This window comes from Bombina bombina, chromosome 4, assembly GCF_027579735.1.
Source record: "Bombina bombina isolate aBomBom1 chromosome 4, aBomBom1.pri, whole genome shotgun sequence".
In the NCBI taxonomy this organism is placed as follows: Eukaryota; Metazoa; Chordata; class Amphibia; order Anura; family Bombinatoridae; genus Bombina; species Bombina bombina.
Window position 1 is genome coordinate 569,016,939 of NC_069502.1, and position 14,896 is coordinate 569,031,834.

General features: G+C 45.7%; 1 protein-coding gene across 1 annotated transcript in view; it reads right to left on the reverse strand.

Moving 5' to 3' along the window:
• Positions 1–14,896, reverse strand: part of MDN1 (midasin AAA ATPase 1) — a 1,255,339-nt gene that overhangs the window by 793,320 nt on the left and 447,123 nt on the right. The window contains 1 exon segment of the mRNA XM_053710546.1: positions 5,109–5,229. Coding sequence (XP_053566521.1) covers positions 5,109–5,229 — 121 coding nt within the window.

The following is a 14,896-nucleotide window of genomic DNA, read 5'->3' on the forward strand; positions in this document are numbered from 1 at the left end:
TCCTTTCTCCAAACCTTCTTGTAGAAAGGAAAGAATCTTAGGAATTTTTATCTTGTTCCATGGGAATCCTTTAGATTCACACCAACAGATATATTTTTTCCATATATTATGGTAAATTTTTCTAGTTACAGGCTTTCTAGCCTGAATAAGAGTATCTATTACAGAATCTGAAAACCCACGCTTTGATAAAATCAAGCGTTCAAACTCCAAGCAGTCAGTTGGAGGAAAACCAGATTCGGATGTTCGAATGGACCCTGAATAAGAAGGTCCTGTCTCAAAGGTAGCTTCCATGGTGGAGCCGATGACACATTCACCAGGTCTGCATACCAAGTCCTGCGTGGCCACACAGGAACTATCAAGGTCACCGAAGCCCTCTCCAGATTGATCCTGGCTACCAGCCTGGGAATGAGAGGAAACGGTGGGAATACATAAGCTAGGTTGAAGATCCAAGGTGCTACTATTGTATCCAATAGAGTCGCCTTGGGATCCCTGGATTTGGACCCGTAACAAGGGACCATGAAGTTCTGACGAGAGGCCATCAGAACCATGTCTGGAATGCCCCATAATTGAGTTATTTGGGCAAAGATTTCCAGATGGAGTTCCCACTCCCCCGGATGCTCCTCCATCGCCAGGGAACTCCTTGTTACCCCCTGATGGTTGATATATGTAACAGTCGTCATGATGTCTGATTGAAACCTTATGAATTTGGCCTTTGCTAGTCAAGGCCAAGCCTTGAGAGCATTGAATATCGCTCTCAGTTCCATTATGTTTATCGGGAGAAGAGAGTCTTCCCGAAACCATAGACCCTGAGTTTTCAGGGGTTCCCAGACCGCGCCCCAGCCCACCAGACTGGCGTCGGTCGTGACAATGACCTACTCTGGTCTGCGGAAGTTCATTCCCTGTGACAGGTTGTCCAGGGTCAGCCACCAACGGAGTGAATCTCTGGTTATTTGATCTACTTGTATCGTCGGAGACAAGTCTGTATAATCCCCATTCCACTGTCTGAGCATGCACAGGTGCAATGGTCTTAGATGAATTCGTGCAAAAGGAACTATGTCCATTGCCGCAACCATCAAACCTATTACTTCCATGGACTGCGCTATGGAAGGAAGAAGAACAGAATGAAGTACCTGACAAGAGCTTAGAAGTTTTGATTTTCTGGCCTCTGTCAGAAAAACCTTCATTTCTAAGGAAACTATTATTGTTCCCAAGAAGGGAACTCTTGTTGACGGGGACAGAGAACTTTTTTCTATGTTCACTTTCCACCTGTGAGATCTGAGAAAGGCTAGGACAATGTCCGTATGAGCCCTTGCTTTTGACAGAGACGACACTTGAATCAGGATGTCGTCCAAGTAAGGTACTACTGCAATGCCCCTTGGTCTTAGCACCGCTAGAAGGGACCCTAGTACCCTTGTGAAAATCCTTGGAGCAGTGGCTAATCCGAATGGAAGTGCCACAGGTAATGCTTGTCCAGAAAGGCGAACCTTAGGAACCGAAAATGTTCCTTGTGGATAGGAATACGTAGGTACGCATCCTTTAAGTCCACCGTGGTCATGAATTGACCTTCCTGGATGGTAGGAAGGATCGTTCGAATGGTTTCCATTTTGAATGATGAAACCCTTAGAAACTTGTTTAGAATCTTGAGATCTAAAATAGGTCTGAATGTTCCCTCTTTTTTGGGAATTATGAACAGGTTGGAGTAAAAACCCATCCCTTGTTCTCCTAATGGAACAGGATGAATCACTCCCATGCTTAACAGGTCTTCTACACAGTGTAAGAATGTCTGTTCGAAGATAATTGAGACCCGTGGAACCTTCCCCTTGGGGGTAGTTCCCTGAATTCCAGGAGATAACCTTGAGAAACTATTTCTAGCGCCCAAGGATCCTGAACATCTCTTGCCCCAGCCTGAGCAAAGAGAGAAAGTCTGCCCCCCACCAGATCGGGGGCCAACACTTCATGCTGTTTTGGTAGCAGTGGCAGGTGACTTGGCCTGCTTACCCTTGTTCCAGCCTTGCATCGGCCTCCAGGCTGGCTTGGTTTGAGAAGTATTACCCTCTTGCTTAGAGGGTGTAGAATTTGAGGCTGGTCCGTTTCTGCGAAAGGGACGAAAATTTGGCTTCTTTTTAGCCTTAAAAGACCTATCCAGAGGAAGGGCGTGGCCCTTTCCCCCAGTGATGTCTGAAATAATCTCTTCCAAGTCAGGGCCAAACAGTGTTTTACCCTTGAAAGGGATGTTAAGCAAAAGCGCTCTGCGCGCCACGATAGCAAACCCTGAATTATTCGCCGCTAATCTAGCTAATTGCAAAGCGGCATCTAAAATAAAAAAGAGTTAGCCAATTTAAGAGCTTGAACTCTATCCAAAACCACCTCGTACGAAGATTCTTTATTGAGCGACTTTTCTAGTTCTTCGAACCAGAAACACGCAGCTGTAGTGACAGGAACAATGCATGAAATTGGTTGTAGAAGGTAACCTTGCTGAACAAACATCTTTTTAAGCAAACCCTCTAACCTTTAATCCATAGGATCTTGAAAGCACAACTATCTTCTATAGGAATAGAAGTGCGTTTGTTTAGAGTAGAAACCGCCCCCTCGACCTTGGGGACTGTATGCTATAAGTCCTTTCTGGGGTCGACTATAGGAACTAATTTCTTAAATATAGGGGGAGGACAAAAGGTATGCCGGGCCTTTCCCACTCCTTATTTACTATGTCCGCCACCCGCTTGGGTATAGGAAAAACATCGGGGGGCACCGGAACCTCTAGGAACTTGTCCATCTTACCTAATTTCTCTGGAATGACCAAATTGTCACAATCATCCAGAGTAGATAATACCTCCTTAAGTAGTGCGTGGAGATGTTGAAATTTAAATTTAAAAGTTACAATATCAGGTTCTGCTTGTTGAGAAATTTTCCCTGAATCTGAAATTTCTCCCTCAGACAAAACCTCCCTCCTGGCCCCTTCAGATAGGTGTGAGGGTATGTCAGAACAGATATCATCAGCGTCCTCTTGCTCTTCAGTGTTTAAAACAGAGCAATCACGCTTTCTCTGATAAGTAGGCATTTTGGAAAAAATGCATGCAATAGAATTATCCATTACAGCCATTAATTGTTGTATGGTAATAAGTATTGGCGCACTAGATGTACTAGGGGCCTCTTGTGTGGGCAAAACTGGTGTAGACACAGTAGGGGATGATGCAGTACCATGCTTACTCCCCTCATTAGAGGAATCATCTTGGGCAATATCATTATCTGTGGCATTATTATCCCTACTTTGTTTGGACATTATGACACAAATATATCACATATATTTAAATGGGGAGACACATTGGCTTTCATACATATAGAACATCGTTATCTGATGGTTCAGACATGTTAAACAGGCTTAAACTTGTCAACAAAGCACAAAAAACGTTTTACAATAAAACCGTTACTGTACCTTTAAATTTCAAACTGAACACACTTTATTACTGAATATGTGAAAAAGTATGAAGGAATTGTTCAAATTTCACCAAAATTTCACCACAGTAACTTAAAGCCTTAAAAGTATTGCACACCAAATTTGAAAGCTTTAACCCTTAAAATAACGGAACCGGAGCCGTTTTTACATTTAACCCCTATACAGTCCCAGGTATCTGCTTTGCTGAGACCCAACCAAGCCCAGAGGGGAATACGATACCAAATGATGCCTTCTATAAGCTTTTTCAGTGGTTCTTAGCTCCTCACACATGCATCTGCATGCCATGCTTTCCAAAAACAACTGCGCATTAGGGGCGCGAAAATGAGGCTCTGTCTATGACTAGAAAAGGCCCCCAGTGAAAAAGGTGTCCAATACAGTGCCTGCCGTTTTTATTAAAACAATCCCCAAGATTTAACAACTATTAAAAGTAATAATCTGCCAAATATACTTAGTAAAGTAATCGTTTTAGCCCAGAAAAATGTCTACCAGTTTTTTAAGCCCTAATGAAGCCCTTTATTCTTTTACTTAAACTTAAGAAAATGGCTTACCGGTTCCCATAGGGAAAATGACAGCTTCCAGCATTACCGAGTCTTGTTAGAAATGTGTCATACCTCAAGCAGCAAAAGTCTGCTCACTGTTTCCCCCAACTGAAGTTAATTCCTCTCAATAGTCCTGTGTGGAAACAGCCATCGATTTTAGTAACGGTTGCTAAAATCATTTTCCTCTTACAAACAGAAATCTTCATCTCTTTTCTGTTTCAGAGTAAATAGTACATACCAGCACAATTTTAAAATAACAAACTCTTGATTGAAGAATAAAAACTACATTTAAACACCAAAAAACTCTAAGCCATCTCCGTGGAGATGTTGCCTGTACAACGGCAAAGAGAATGACTGGGGAAGGCGGAGCCTAGGAGGGATCATGTGACCAGCTTTGCTGGGCTCTTTGCCATTTCCTGTTGGGGAAGAGAATATCCCACAAGTAAGGATGACGCCGTGGACCGGACACACCTATGTTGGAGAAATATATGTCAGGGTGGTGCAGGGAATTACAGTCTTAACAAAACGTTTCAATAATTTAGTCATAAAGTATATAAAAAAAGGACTGCTCCTCGATTTTGATTATTAACCTTGAAATAGCCTATTCTAGCATGCCCCTTTAAGAGTCAAGTTTTTTTTTTTTCTTATTTGTTGTGTCTAAGACATTTTAAAATTAACTTTTTTTTCTGGAAAGAAAAATATTTCTTACTTGGGTAGAACTGTATATCACAAGAAAACTGGAAGCTGTCCATATCAGAACGTTACTAAACCCTCCCTAGAGAGGAGCTGTGCACAAACATATACCCTCTTCAGTTCAATATAAACAGTCAACATTAAAATAATGTTGTATGAAAAACTATATAGACAAAACTGGGAAAAAATAGTTGCAACAGGACACCCCAGCCACAAGCCAAAAGGCTTGGGAGTGGGACGGGATAGATGTTCAGGGAATATCTTATAGGGTTAAATGAGGAAGAGTTCAATTTTGTCCACTCCTATCAGAGTGGGGGCTCTCAATGGTAGTTACTACCAATTACAGACAAGATAATGTACTTTAGGAAACTATACAGAATTTGAAAATGTCAGGACAACCTTTCTCCTAATGCTATAAATACCTGAAAAACCAAGGAACAATCCTTGGTGCAGATTGTGCTTGATAATCTCAACAAGATCAGGACGATCATTGCTCTGAGGACACCAGATCTCTGTAAATCTATTGCGCAGGGCAGGAGAGAGCTGTAAAATGCAATTACATGAATTTAGGGAAGGAACATTTACAAAAAGCTGAAAAATATATGCATACAAAACCTAATTGTGTGTGGTGTAAGGGAGGATACAGATGCATCAGGATATAATATATTGCATGATGTATTCTTAAAGTTAATTTTTAATACAGTATTGGTAAAATGGACAGGTTACCTACATATTGCACTACATGTAAGTAATGCAGCACAAATGTAAAAACAGAGTATTAGGAAGTATCAGTTGAAAATATCAATGCAAAAAAGGAAGATATCTATCCTCAAATGTTCTCCAGTTTCCATATCAAATTCCAGGGGGGATTTAAGTATCCAATCTGAATACTTATCCTAGAATAAGCAAGGGAGGGTGCATCTGGTATGCAAGCACTCTTTTCCCCTTCAGTTCAATGAAGTTTACAACCAAAGTCTTGCAAGGGCACAGAGGAATACCACAAGATAACAAAATCCCATGAATTTAACAAAAAAACATAATTAATTGAAAGAACTTGCATAATAAGTTTGTTTCTTTTACGGTGGTGAGAGTCTACAAGCTGTTAAGTATGAGATATACATTCCTACAGGGAGGAAAACCTTCCAAAACCTCAAAAGCCTATAAATACCCCTCTCACCTCACACATACCTACACATTATGAATAGCCAAGTGGTGAGGTGTTTAAAAAATAAGAGGAAAAAATATTTGCTTTAAACAAAAATATAACCCCAAATTAGTGGGTCCTTGTGGACTCTTGCCACCAAGAAATAAATGAATCAGGTAAGTTCTTACATAAATTGCGTTTTCTTTCATATAGGTGGGCGAGAGTCCACGAGCTGTTATGTATGGGATATAATACCCAAGATGTGGAAGTCCACTAGTAACAAAAAAAGGGAGGAATAAAACAAAAAACAGCTTTTTTTCGCTGCAAAATTAAATCCATAATCCAAAATAATGTCTTAAAGTTGCAATAATTACTTTAATAACATTTTTAGCAAACTTTGAGGAAAGGAAAAATAATATGCCCCCTGTATAGCATTTGCAAGACCTAAAAGCGCTAAGCAAATAGCCCAGAAAACTATTGTCAGTTTACATCATTTAAAATATATATATATATATATGTTAAAGGGACAGTCTGAATCATGAAAGTTTATTTTTGACTAAATAGGGCATGCAATTTTAAACAACTTTAAAATTTAAATTTTATCATCAATTTTGTTTTGTTCTCTTGTTATTCTTAGTTGAAAGCTAAACCTAGGTAGGCTCATATGCTAATTTCTTAGCCCTTGAAGGCCACCTCTTATCTGAATGCATTTTGCCATTTTTTCACAGCTAGAGGGCCGTTAGTTCTTGTGTACCATATAGATAACATTGTGGTTATACCCGTGGAGTTACCTAGGAGTCAGCACTGATTGGCTAAAATGCAAGTGTCAAAAGAACTGAAATAACAAATTATGCTTACCTGATAATTTCATTTCCATTGTGCGGTGGAGAGTCCACGGCTTTATTCATTACTATTGGGAATTAATAACCTGGCCACCAGGAGGAGGCAAAGACACCCCAGCCAAAGGCTTAAATACCTCCCCCACTCCCCTCATGCACCAGTCATTCTGCAGAGGGAACAAGGAACAGTAGGAGAAACATCAGGGTATAAATAGTGCCAGAAGAGAAATTAAACTTAGGTCCGCCCACCAGAGATACGGGCGGGAGCCGTGGACTCTCCTCCCCACGATGGAAATTAAATGATCAGGTAAGCATAATATATATGTTTTCCATCTAAAAGGGGAGGAGAGTCCACATCTTCATTCATTACTATTGGGAACATATACCCAAGCTCTAGAGGACACTAAATGAAACCTGGAGGGTAAAATGCGGACCCTAATCTGAGGGCACCACAGCCTGTAGAACCTCTCTCCCAAAAGCCTCTTCCACAGAAGCAAAAACGTCAAATTTTTAAAACTTTGTAAAAGTGTGTAAGGAGGACGAGGTAGCCGCCTTACAAATTTGCTCCATAGAGGCCTCATTCTTGAAGGCCCAGGACGAAGCCACAGCTCTAGTCGAATGAGCCGTAAACCTCTGAGGAGGCTTATGTCCCGCTGTCTCATAAGCCAAGCGAATCAAGCTCCTCAGCTAAAAAGACAAAGAAGTAGCACGGACCACATCTAGATTATGAAGTAACTTCTCCTTCGAAGAAGGGTTAGAGCACAGAGAAGGATCAACAATTTCCTGATTGATGTTACGATTGGACACCATCCTTGGGAAGAAATCCCAAGCCGGTGCGAAGAACAGCCTTATCCGAATGAAAAACCAGATAAGGTGGCCCAATGTTGCAAGGCCGCCAGATCAGATACTCTGCCAGCCGATGCAATGGCCAACAGGAAAAGAACCTTCCAGGACAGAACCTTAATGTCAAGGGAATGCATAGGCTCAAACGGAACCCTTTACAAAACCTTAAGGACCAAGTTTAAGCTCCATGGTGGAGCAGACTGCTTAAAGACAGGCCTGATTCGAGACAAAGCCTGAACAAAGGATTGAATGACAGGGAGCTCAGCGAGTCTCGTGTAACAAAACAGATAATGCCGAAATCTGTCTCTTTAAGGAACTAGCGTCAAGTTCCTTCTCTAAACCTTGAAGAAAGGACAGAATTCTGGAAGCACTCACCTTGTGCCAAGGGAATCCATGTTTCTCAATTTTTATCGCTGTACTATTGAGAGTATTCTCACCAACTGTATCACAGTATGGTATGGAAACTGTACTAATTCTGATCGCAAAGCTCTGCAACGGGTAGTTAAAACCGCCCAGTATATCATAGGTGCTCAGTTACCTACCATTGAAGATCTTCAAAGCAGACGTAGTCTTTTAAAGGCCTATCAAATTATTCATGATCCCTTCCATGTTAGCAACAGACTATTTGCCCTTTTACCATCTGGGAGACGTTATAGAAGCTTAAAAGGAAAAACTGCTAGATTACGGAATAGTTTTTTTCCAAGAGCCATTACTCTGCTAAATAATAACTTTTAAAAATCTCTCTTATGCTCATAGCCTTTTTTAATTTTTTAAATTTTTTATCCTTCTGATGATTAGATCTTTTTATTATAATGAAGAAAGTGCTAAATTAATGGTTTTAATTTAATTTATTGATTATCCTGTTAATGGTTATTTTTCACCTCACTTTATATTCACATAACACATATAATATAAAATACACATATGATTCATATAAAACACTCATGATTCACATCATATATAATGCAAATGTACACATATGTGTGCAAGGTGACTAATTTTTTATTACATTTTTTTACACATATATATACTTTTTTGTATGGAACCGATTTTTTTTGCACTTGCACTTTATTACACTTGCATTGTACTTACTTTTGTGGTATAGAAATTTTTTGCACAAGTCACTTGAATTTTTTGCTATCTATTAGTTTTACCATTATAGTGCTATCTGTGTATAGGATTGGTTAGATTTTCAAATATAATTTCGTTGTCTCTGTTTTCCTACTTTGTACAATGACAATAAAACGAATCTAATCTAATCTCACACCAGGACAAGTAAGTCCTCCACACCTTATGGTAGATGCACCGAGTGACTAGCTTCCTTGCCTGAACTAGAGTGTCAATCATACTTTCAGAAAAACCTCTTGGCTAGGACTAAGCGTTCAATCTCCACACAGTCAGCCTCGAGAAAATCGAGATTCTAATGCTAGAAAGGACCCTGTTTCAGCAGATCCCTGCGACAGGGTAACCTCTACGGCAAAGAGGATGACATCCCCACCAGTTCTGCAAACCATGTCCTCCGCGGCCAAGAAGGAGCAATCAGAATGGTCGACGCTCTCTCCTGCTTTACACTTACCACAATACGAGGTAGAAGCGGTAAGGGAGGAAAAATGTACGCTAGATCGAACGCCCAAGGTACCGCCAATGCATCTATCAGCTCTGCCTGGGGGTTCTTTGACCTCGACCAGTAACGGGGAAGCTTGCAATTGAGTCTGGACGCCATGAGATCTATCTCCGGCGTCCCCCCATCTGAGACAAATCTCTGCAAACACCTCTGGGAGAAGAAACCATTCCTCCGGATGGAATGTTTGCCTGCTGAGAAAGTCTACTTCCCAGTTGTCCACACCCGGGATGTGGATCGTCGAAACCAAGCAGTTGTGGGTCTCCGCCCATTCCAGTATATGAGACACCTTCACTGCGAGGGAGCTCCTCGTACCCTCCTTCCCCCCCCCCCCCCCCCCGATGGTTGATGTAAGCCACAGAGGTAATGTTGCCCGTCTGAAACCTTATGAAGTTGAACGCCCCCAGGCGGGGCCACACCTTTGTAGATTGCTCGAAGTGCCAGGATATTTATCGGAAAAAAGGGACTCCAACCAAGACCATTTTCCCTGTGCCTTTCTGGCACACCAAACGTCTCTCCCCATCCTGCCAGACTCGCATCCGTGGTCACAATCTCCCAGGACGGTCTCAAGAAGGATGTCCCCATGGACAGCTGTTCCGGGGGTATCCACCAAGAGAGGAAGGTCCGAGCACGTACATCCATGGATATCAGCTGAGAGAGATCTGAATGATCGCCGTTCCACTGCCTCAACATGCATAACTGAAGAGGCCTGAGATGAAACCTGGCAAATGGAATGACGTCTATGCTGGAGACCATGAGCCCGGTCACCTCCATACATTGGGCCACCGAGGGCCTCTCTGAGGATCGAAGGGCCAGACAGAGGACGCAAGCTTCCTGCGTCTCTGATCCATGAGAAAAACTTTCATGGACACCGAGTCTATGATTGTGCCCAGAAACTCCACCCTGGTGCTGGGTACCAGGGAGTTCTTTACAAAGTTCATCTTCCAACCATGAGATTGAAGTAACAGGAGCAGAGACCTTGTATGGTCCACTGCCTGACTGAAGGACGGCGCCTGAACCAGGATGTCGTCTAGATAGGGCACCACCGCAATGCCCCTGGATCTGGCTACAGCAAGTAGGGCCCCGAGAACCTTAGTGAAAACTCTTGGGGCCGTTGCCAGACTGAAAGGAAGGGCCACAAACTGAAAGTGATGGTCCAGAAATGCAAATCTTAGGAACTTGAAGTGGTCCCTGTGAATTGGAACATTAAGGTAGGCATCCTATTGTGGTCATGAACTGCCCCTCTTGGACTAGGGGCAAAATGGACCTGATCGTTTTCATTTTGAACGATGGATTGGACAAAAACTTGTTTAAACACTTCAGTTCCTTTTTTGGAACTACGAACAGATTTGAATAATACCCTAGACTCCTTTCTGCAAGGGGTACTGATACACTAACACCTAGAGAGGAAAGATCCCTCACACATCCTAGAAAGGCCTCTTTCTTTTCCGGCCTCAATGACAGGTTTGACACTAGGAATCTGCCCCTGTGAGGGAAGGACTTGAATCCTAAAACCCTGGGAGACAACCTCCAGAACCCAGGGGTCCTGAACATTCTGCAACCAGGCTTCGGAGAATAGAGATAACCTGCACCAGTCTGTAGACCTGTCGGGGGCCGCCCATTCATGCCAACTTGGTCTCTGTGGGCTTCTTGTTCTGTTTGCACCTGTTCCAAGACTGAGCAGGCTTCCAAGTTCTCTTAGAATAGTCTACTTGCGTGGCGGGCTGCTGGCGCTTGGCCTTATCCACACGAAAGGGACGAAAAGTAGCTCTTTTCGGTATAGCTTTCTTATCTTGGGGTAGGAAGGCACCCTTGCCTCCCGTAACCGTGGAAATGATCGAGTAAAAGGCCTAGACCGAACAAAATCTTTCCTTGAAAAGTCAGGGAAAGCAACCTCAATTTAGAGGTTATTTAGCCACAAGGCCCTGCACGCTAAAACCGAAAACCCTGACTCCTTAGCATTCAGGCGAATAATTTGCATATTGGCGTGGCAAATGAAAGAATTGGCCAACTTCAAAGCCTTACTCTTTTCCTGCATCTCTTCGAAAGAGGGTTCACCCTCAATCATTTCACACAGTGAATCACACCAATATGACGCAGCTCCAGCAACCGCAGCTACCGGCTGAAAACCAAACCCTGTATGTTGAAACATCTTTCTCAGCATGTTCTCCAACTTTTATCCATAGGCTCCTTAGAATGGACAACCACAGCTCCAATTAAGCCTCCGAAACGAGAAAAAGTTTCTTAAGGGATGAGGAAGGGACGAGGAAGGGGTAAGGGACGAGGAAGGGGTAAGGGACGAGGAAGGGGTAAGGGACGAGGAAGGGGTAAGGGACGAGGAAGGGGTAAGGGACGAGGAAGGGGTAAGGGACGAGGAAGGGGTAAGGGACGAGGAAGGGGTAAGGGACGAGGAAGGGGTAAGGGACGAGGAAGGGGTAAGGGACGAGGAAGGGGTAAGGGACGAGGAAGGGGTAAGGGACGAGGAAGGGGTAAGGGACGAGGAAGGGGTAAGGGACGAGGAAGGGGTAAGGGACGAGGAAGGGGTAAGGGACGAGGAAGGGGTAAGGGACGAGGAAGGGGTAAGGGACGAGGAAGGGGTAAGGGACGAGGAAGGGGTAAGGGACGAGGAAGGGGTAAGGGACGAGGAAGGGGTAAGGGACGAGGAAGGGGTAAGGGACGAGGAAGGGGTAAGGGACGAGGAAGGGGTAAGGGACGAGGAAGGGGTAAGGGACGAGGAAGGGGTAAGGGACGAGGAAGGGGTAAGGGACGAGGAAGGGGTAAGGGACGAGGAAGGGGTAAGGGACGAGGAAGGGGTAAGGGACGAGGAAGGGGTAAGGGACGAGGAAGGGGTAAGGGACGAGGAAGGGGTAAGGGACGAGGAAGGGGTAAGGGACGAGGAAGGGGTAAGGGACGAGGAAGGGGTAAGGGACGAGGAAGGGGTAAGGGACGAGGAAGGGGTAAGGGACGAGGAAGGGGTAAGGGACGAGGAAGGGGTAAGGGACGAGGAAGGGGTAAGGGACGAGGAAGGGGTAAGGGACGAGGAAGGGGTAAGGGACGAGGAAGGGGTAAGGGACGAGGAAGGGGTAAGGGACGAGGAAGGGGTAAGGGACGAGGAAGGGGTAAGGGACGAGGAAGGGGTAAGGGACGAGGAAGGGGTAAGGGACGAGGAAGGGGTAAGGGACGAGGAAGGGGTAAGGGACGAGGAAGGGGTAAGGGACGAGGAAGGGGTAAGGGACGAGGAAGGGGTAAGGGACGAGGAAGGGGTAAGGGACGAGGAAGGGGTAAGGGACGAGGAAGGGGTAAGGGACGAGGAAGGGGTAAGGGACGAGGAAGGGGTAAGGGACGAGGAAGGGGTAAGGGTCATAGTGTGACAGGTCATAGCAGCGCTCCTGACATGGATTAGAGAGAAGAAAGTGGTCTGCAAAACTCATCAACGCCAATTGCTGTTGGAGCTGTTAATATGAGTTGGGATGGTTTTGCAAAAGAGACTCTTCTCCATGCATCCCTGGACTCTAACTTTCACCCAAGCCCTCACTGAAAAGCCTTATAGGGCTACTTAAAACTCCTGTCCCATTGCGAAGAGTAATACCCTCCATAAGAGGCCTCTGAAATCTTCGGCACCTCTGTCACCTCCTGTGACGAAAGGCAAAGAATGACTGAGGGATTAAGGGAGTGTGATAGGTATTTAAGCCTTTGGCTGGGGTGTCTTTGCCTCCTCCTGGTGGCCAGGTTCTTAATTCTCAATAGTAATGAATGAAGCCGTGAAATCTCCACCTCTTTAGATGGGACGAGGAAGGGGTAAGGGACGAGGAAGGGGTAAGGGACGAGGAAGGGGTAAGGGACGAGGAAGGGGTAAGGGACGAGGAAGGGGTAAGGGACGAGGAAGGGGTAAGGGACGAGGAAGGGGTAAGGGACGAGGAAGGGGTAAGGGACGAGGAAGGGGTAAGGGACGAGGAAGGGGTAAGGGACGAGGAAGGGGTAAGGGACGAGGAAGGGGTAAGGGACGAGGAAGGGGTAAGGGACGAGGAAGGGGTAAGGGACGAGGAAGGGGTAAGGGACGAGGAAGGGGTAAGGGACGAGGAAGGGGTAAGGGACGAGGAAGGGGTAAGGGACGAGGAAGGGGTAAGGGACGAGGAAGGGGTAAGGGACGAGGAAGGGGTAAGGGACGAGGAAGGGGTAAGGGACGAGGAAGGGGTAAGGGACGAGGAAGGGGTAAGGGACGAGGAAGGGGTAAGGGACGAGGAAGGGGTAAGGGACGAGGAAGGGGTAAGGGACGAGGAAGGGGTAAGGGACGAGGAAGGGGTAAGGGACGAGGAAGGGGTAAGGGACGAGGAAGGGGTAAGGGACGAGGAAGGGGTAAGGGACGAGGAAGGGGTAAGGGACGAGGAAGGGGTAAGGGACGAGGAAGGGGTAAGGGACGAGGAAGGGGTAAGGGACGAGGAAGGGGTAAGGGACGAGGAAGGGGTAAGGGACGAGGAAGGGGTAAGGGACGAGGAAGGGGTAAGGGACGAGGAAGGGGTAAGGGACGAGGAAGGGGTAAGGGACGAGGAAGGGGTAAGGGACGAGGAAGGGGTAAGGGACGAGGAAGGGGTAAGGGACGAGGAAGGGGTAAGGGACGAGGAAGGGGTAAGGGACGAGGAAGGGGTAAGGGACGAGGAAGGGGTAAGGGACGAGGAAGGGGTAAGGGACGAGGAAGGGGTAAGGGACGAGGAAGGGGTAAGGGACGAGGAAGGGGTAAGGGACGAGGAAGGGGTAAGGGACGAGGAAGGGGTAAGGGACGAGGAAGGGGTAAGGGACGAGGAAGGGGTAAGGGACGAGGAAGGGGTAAGGGACGAGGAAGGGGTAAAGGACGAGGAAGGGGTAAAGGACGAGGAAGGGGTAAAGGACGAGGAAGGGGTAAAGGACGAGGAAGGGGTAAAGGACGAGGAAGGGGTAAAGGACGAGGAAGGGGTAAAGGATAATGTTAGGCATCTTTATAGGAACCAGGAAGGTCTGGGGTACCACCCCCCTGTCCTCATAAACCTTATCTAGCTTAGGGATAAGAAGGTTCCTCCGGAAGCTTAGACTCCGGAACCTCTTGAGTAGAAAGCACTTGCTTTAGCAAAAAGCACAAAATTCTCCATCTTAAACCTATAGCCAGGCTAATCTGCCGGAGCCTTAGATGACACGGATTCTGACACAGGAGTCCCCTCCGAAGCATCGGAGTGGGCCCTGTCATCGAACCACTCCACAGGAGCATCCGACGAAAACATGTCCTGAGTTGGGCCGCTCTGAAAAACCTTACACTTGTGCTTAGCAGAATGTGGTAACGCGTGGATCAATTTAAATACCGCTATCTGCAGTTGATCAACAAAATCTGGCGGCCAACATCTCACCCGAAGGAGCAACAGTTGGACCCCGGGGCGCTGCATGTGCAATAGGGGACTCAACTCGGGAACGCACCTCACGGGATGGAGAACCCTCAGAGGTGGACGGCTCAGTGGTACTAGACATTCTTTTAGTCTTAGATGTCTCGACCCTCTCAAGGCAAATGGGCCGGCAGGTCTACCCAAACCTCACAATAAACACAGGTATGAGACTTTGTCAAAGAGGGAGTATCCTCTAACGCGTCAGAATCCCCCATAGCTTGCGCTTTTATTAGAATAAAAGAGAAACAGTCACATTTATAACCGCCAATGGCCAGGGCACTCACCACCTCCTATGAACCGGACTACAGAAACCGCTTTGTCTCCTCCGGTGCAGACCGCCCCTGCCTAAAGGAGA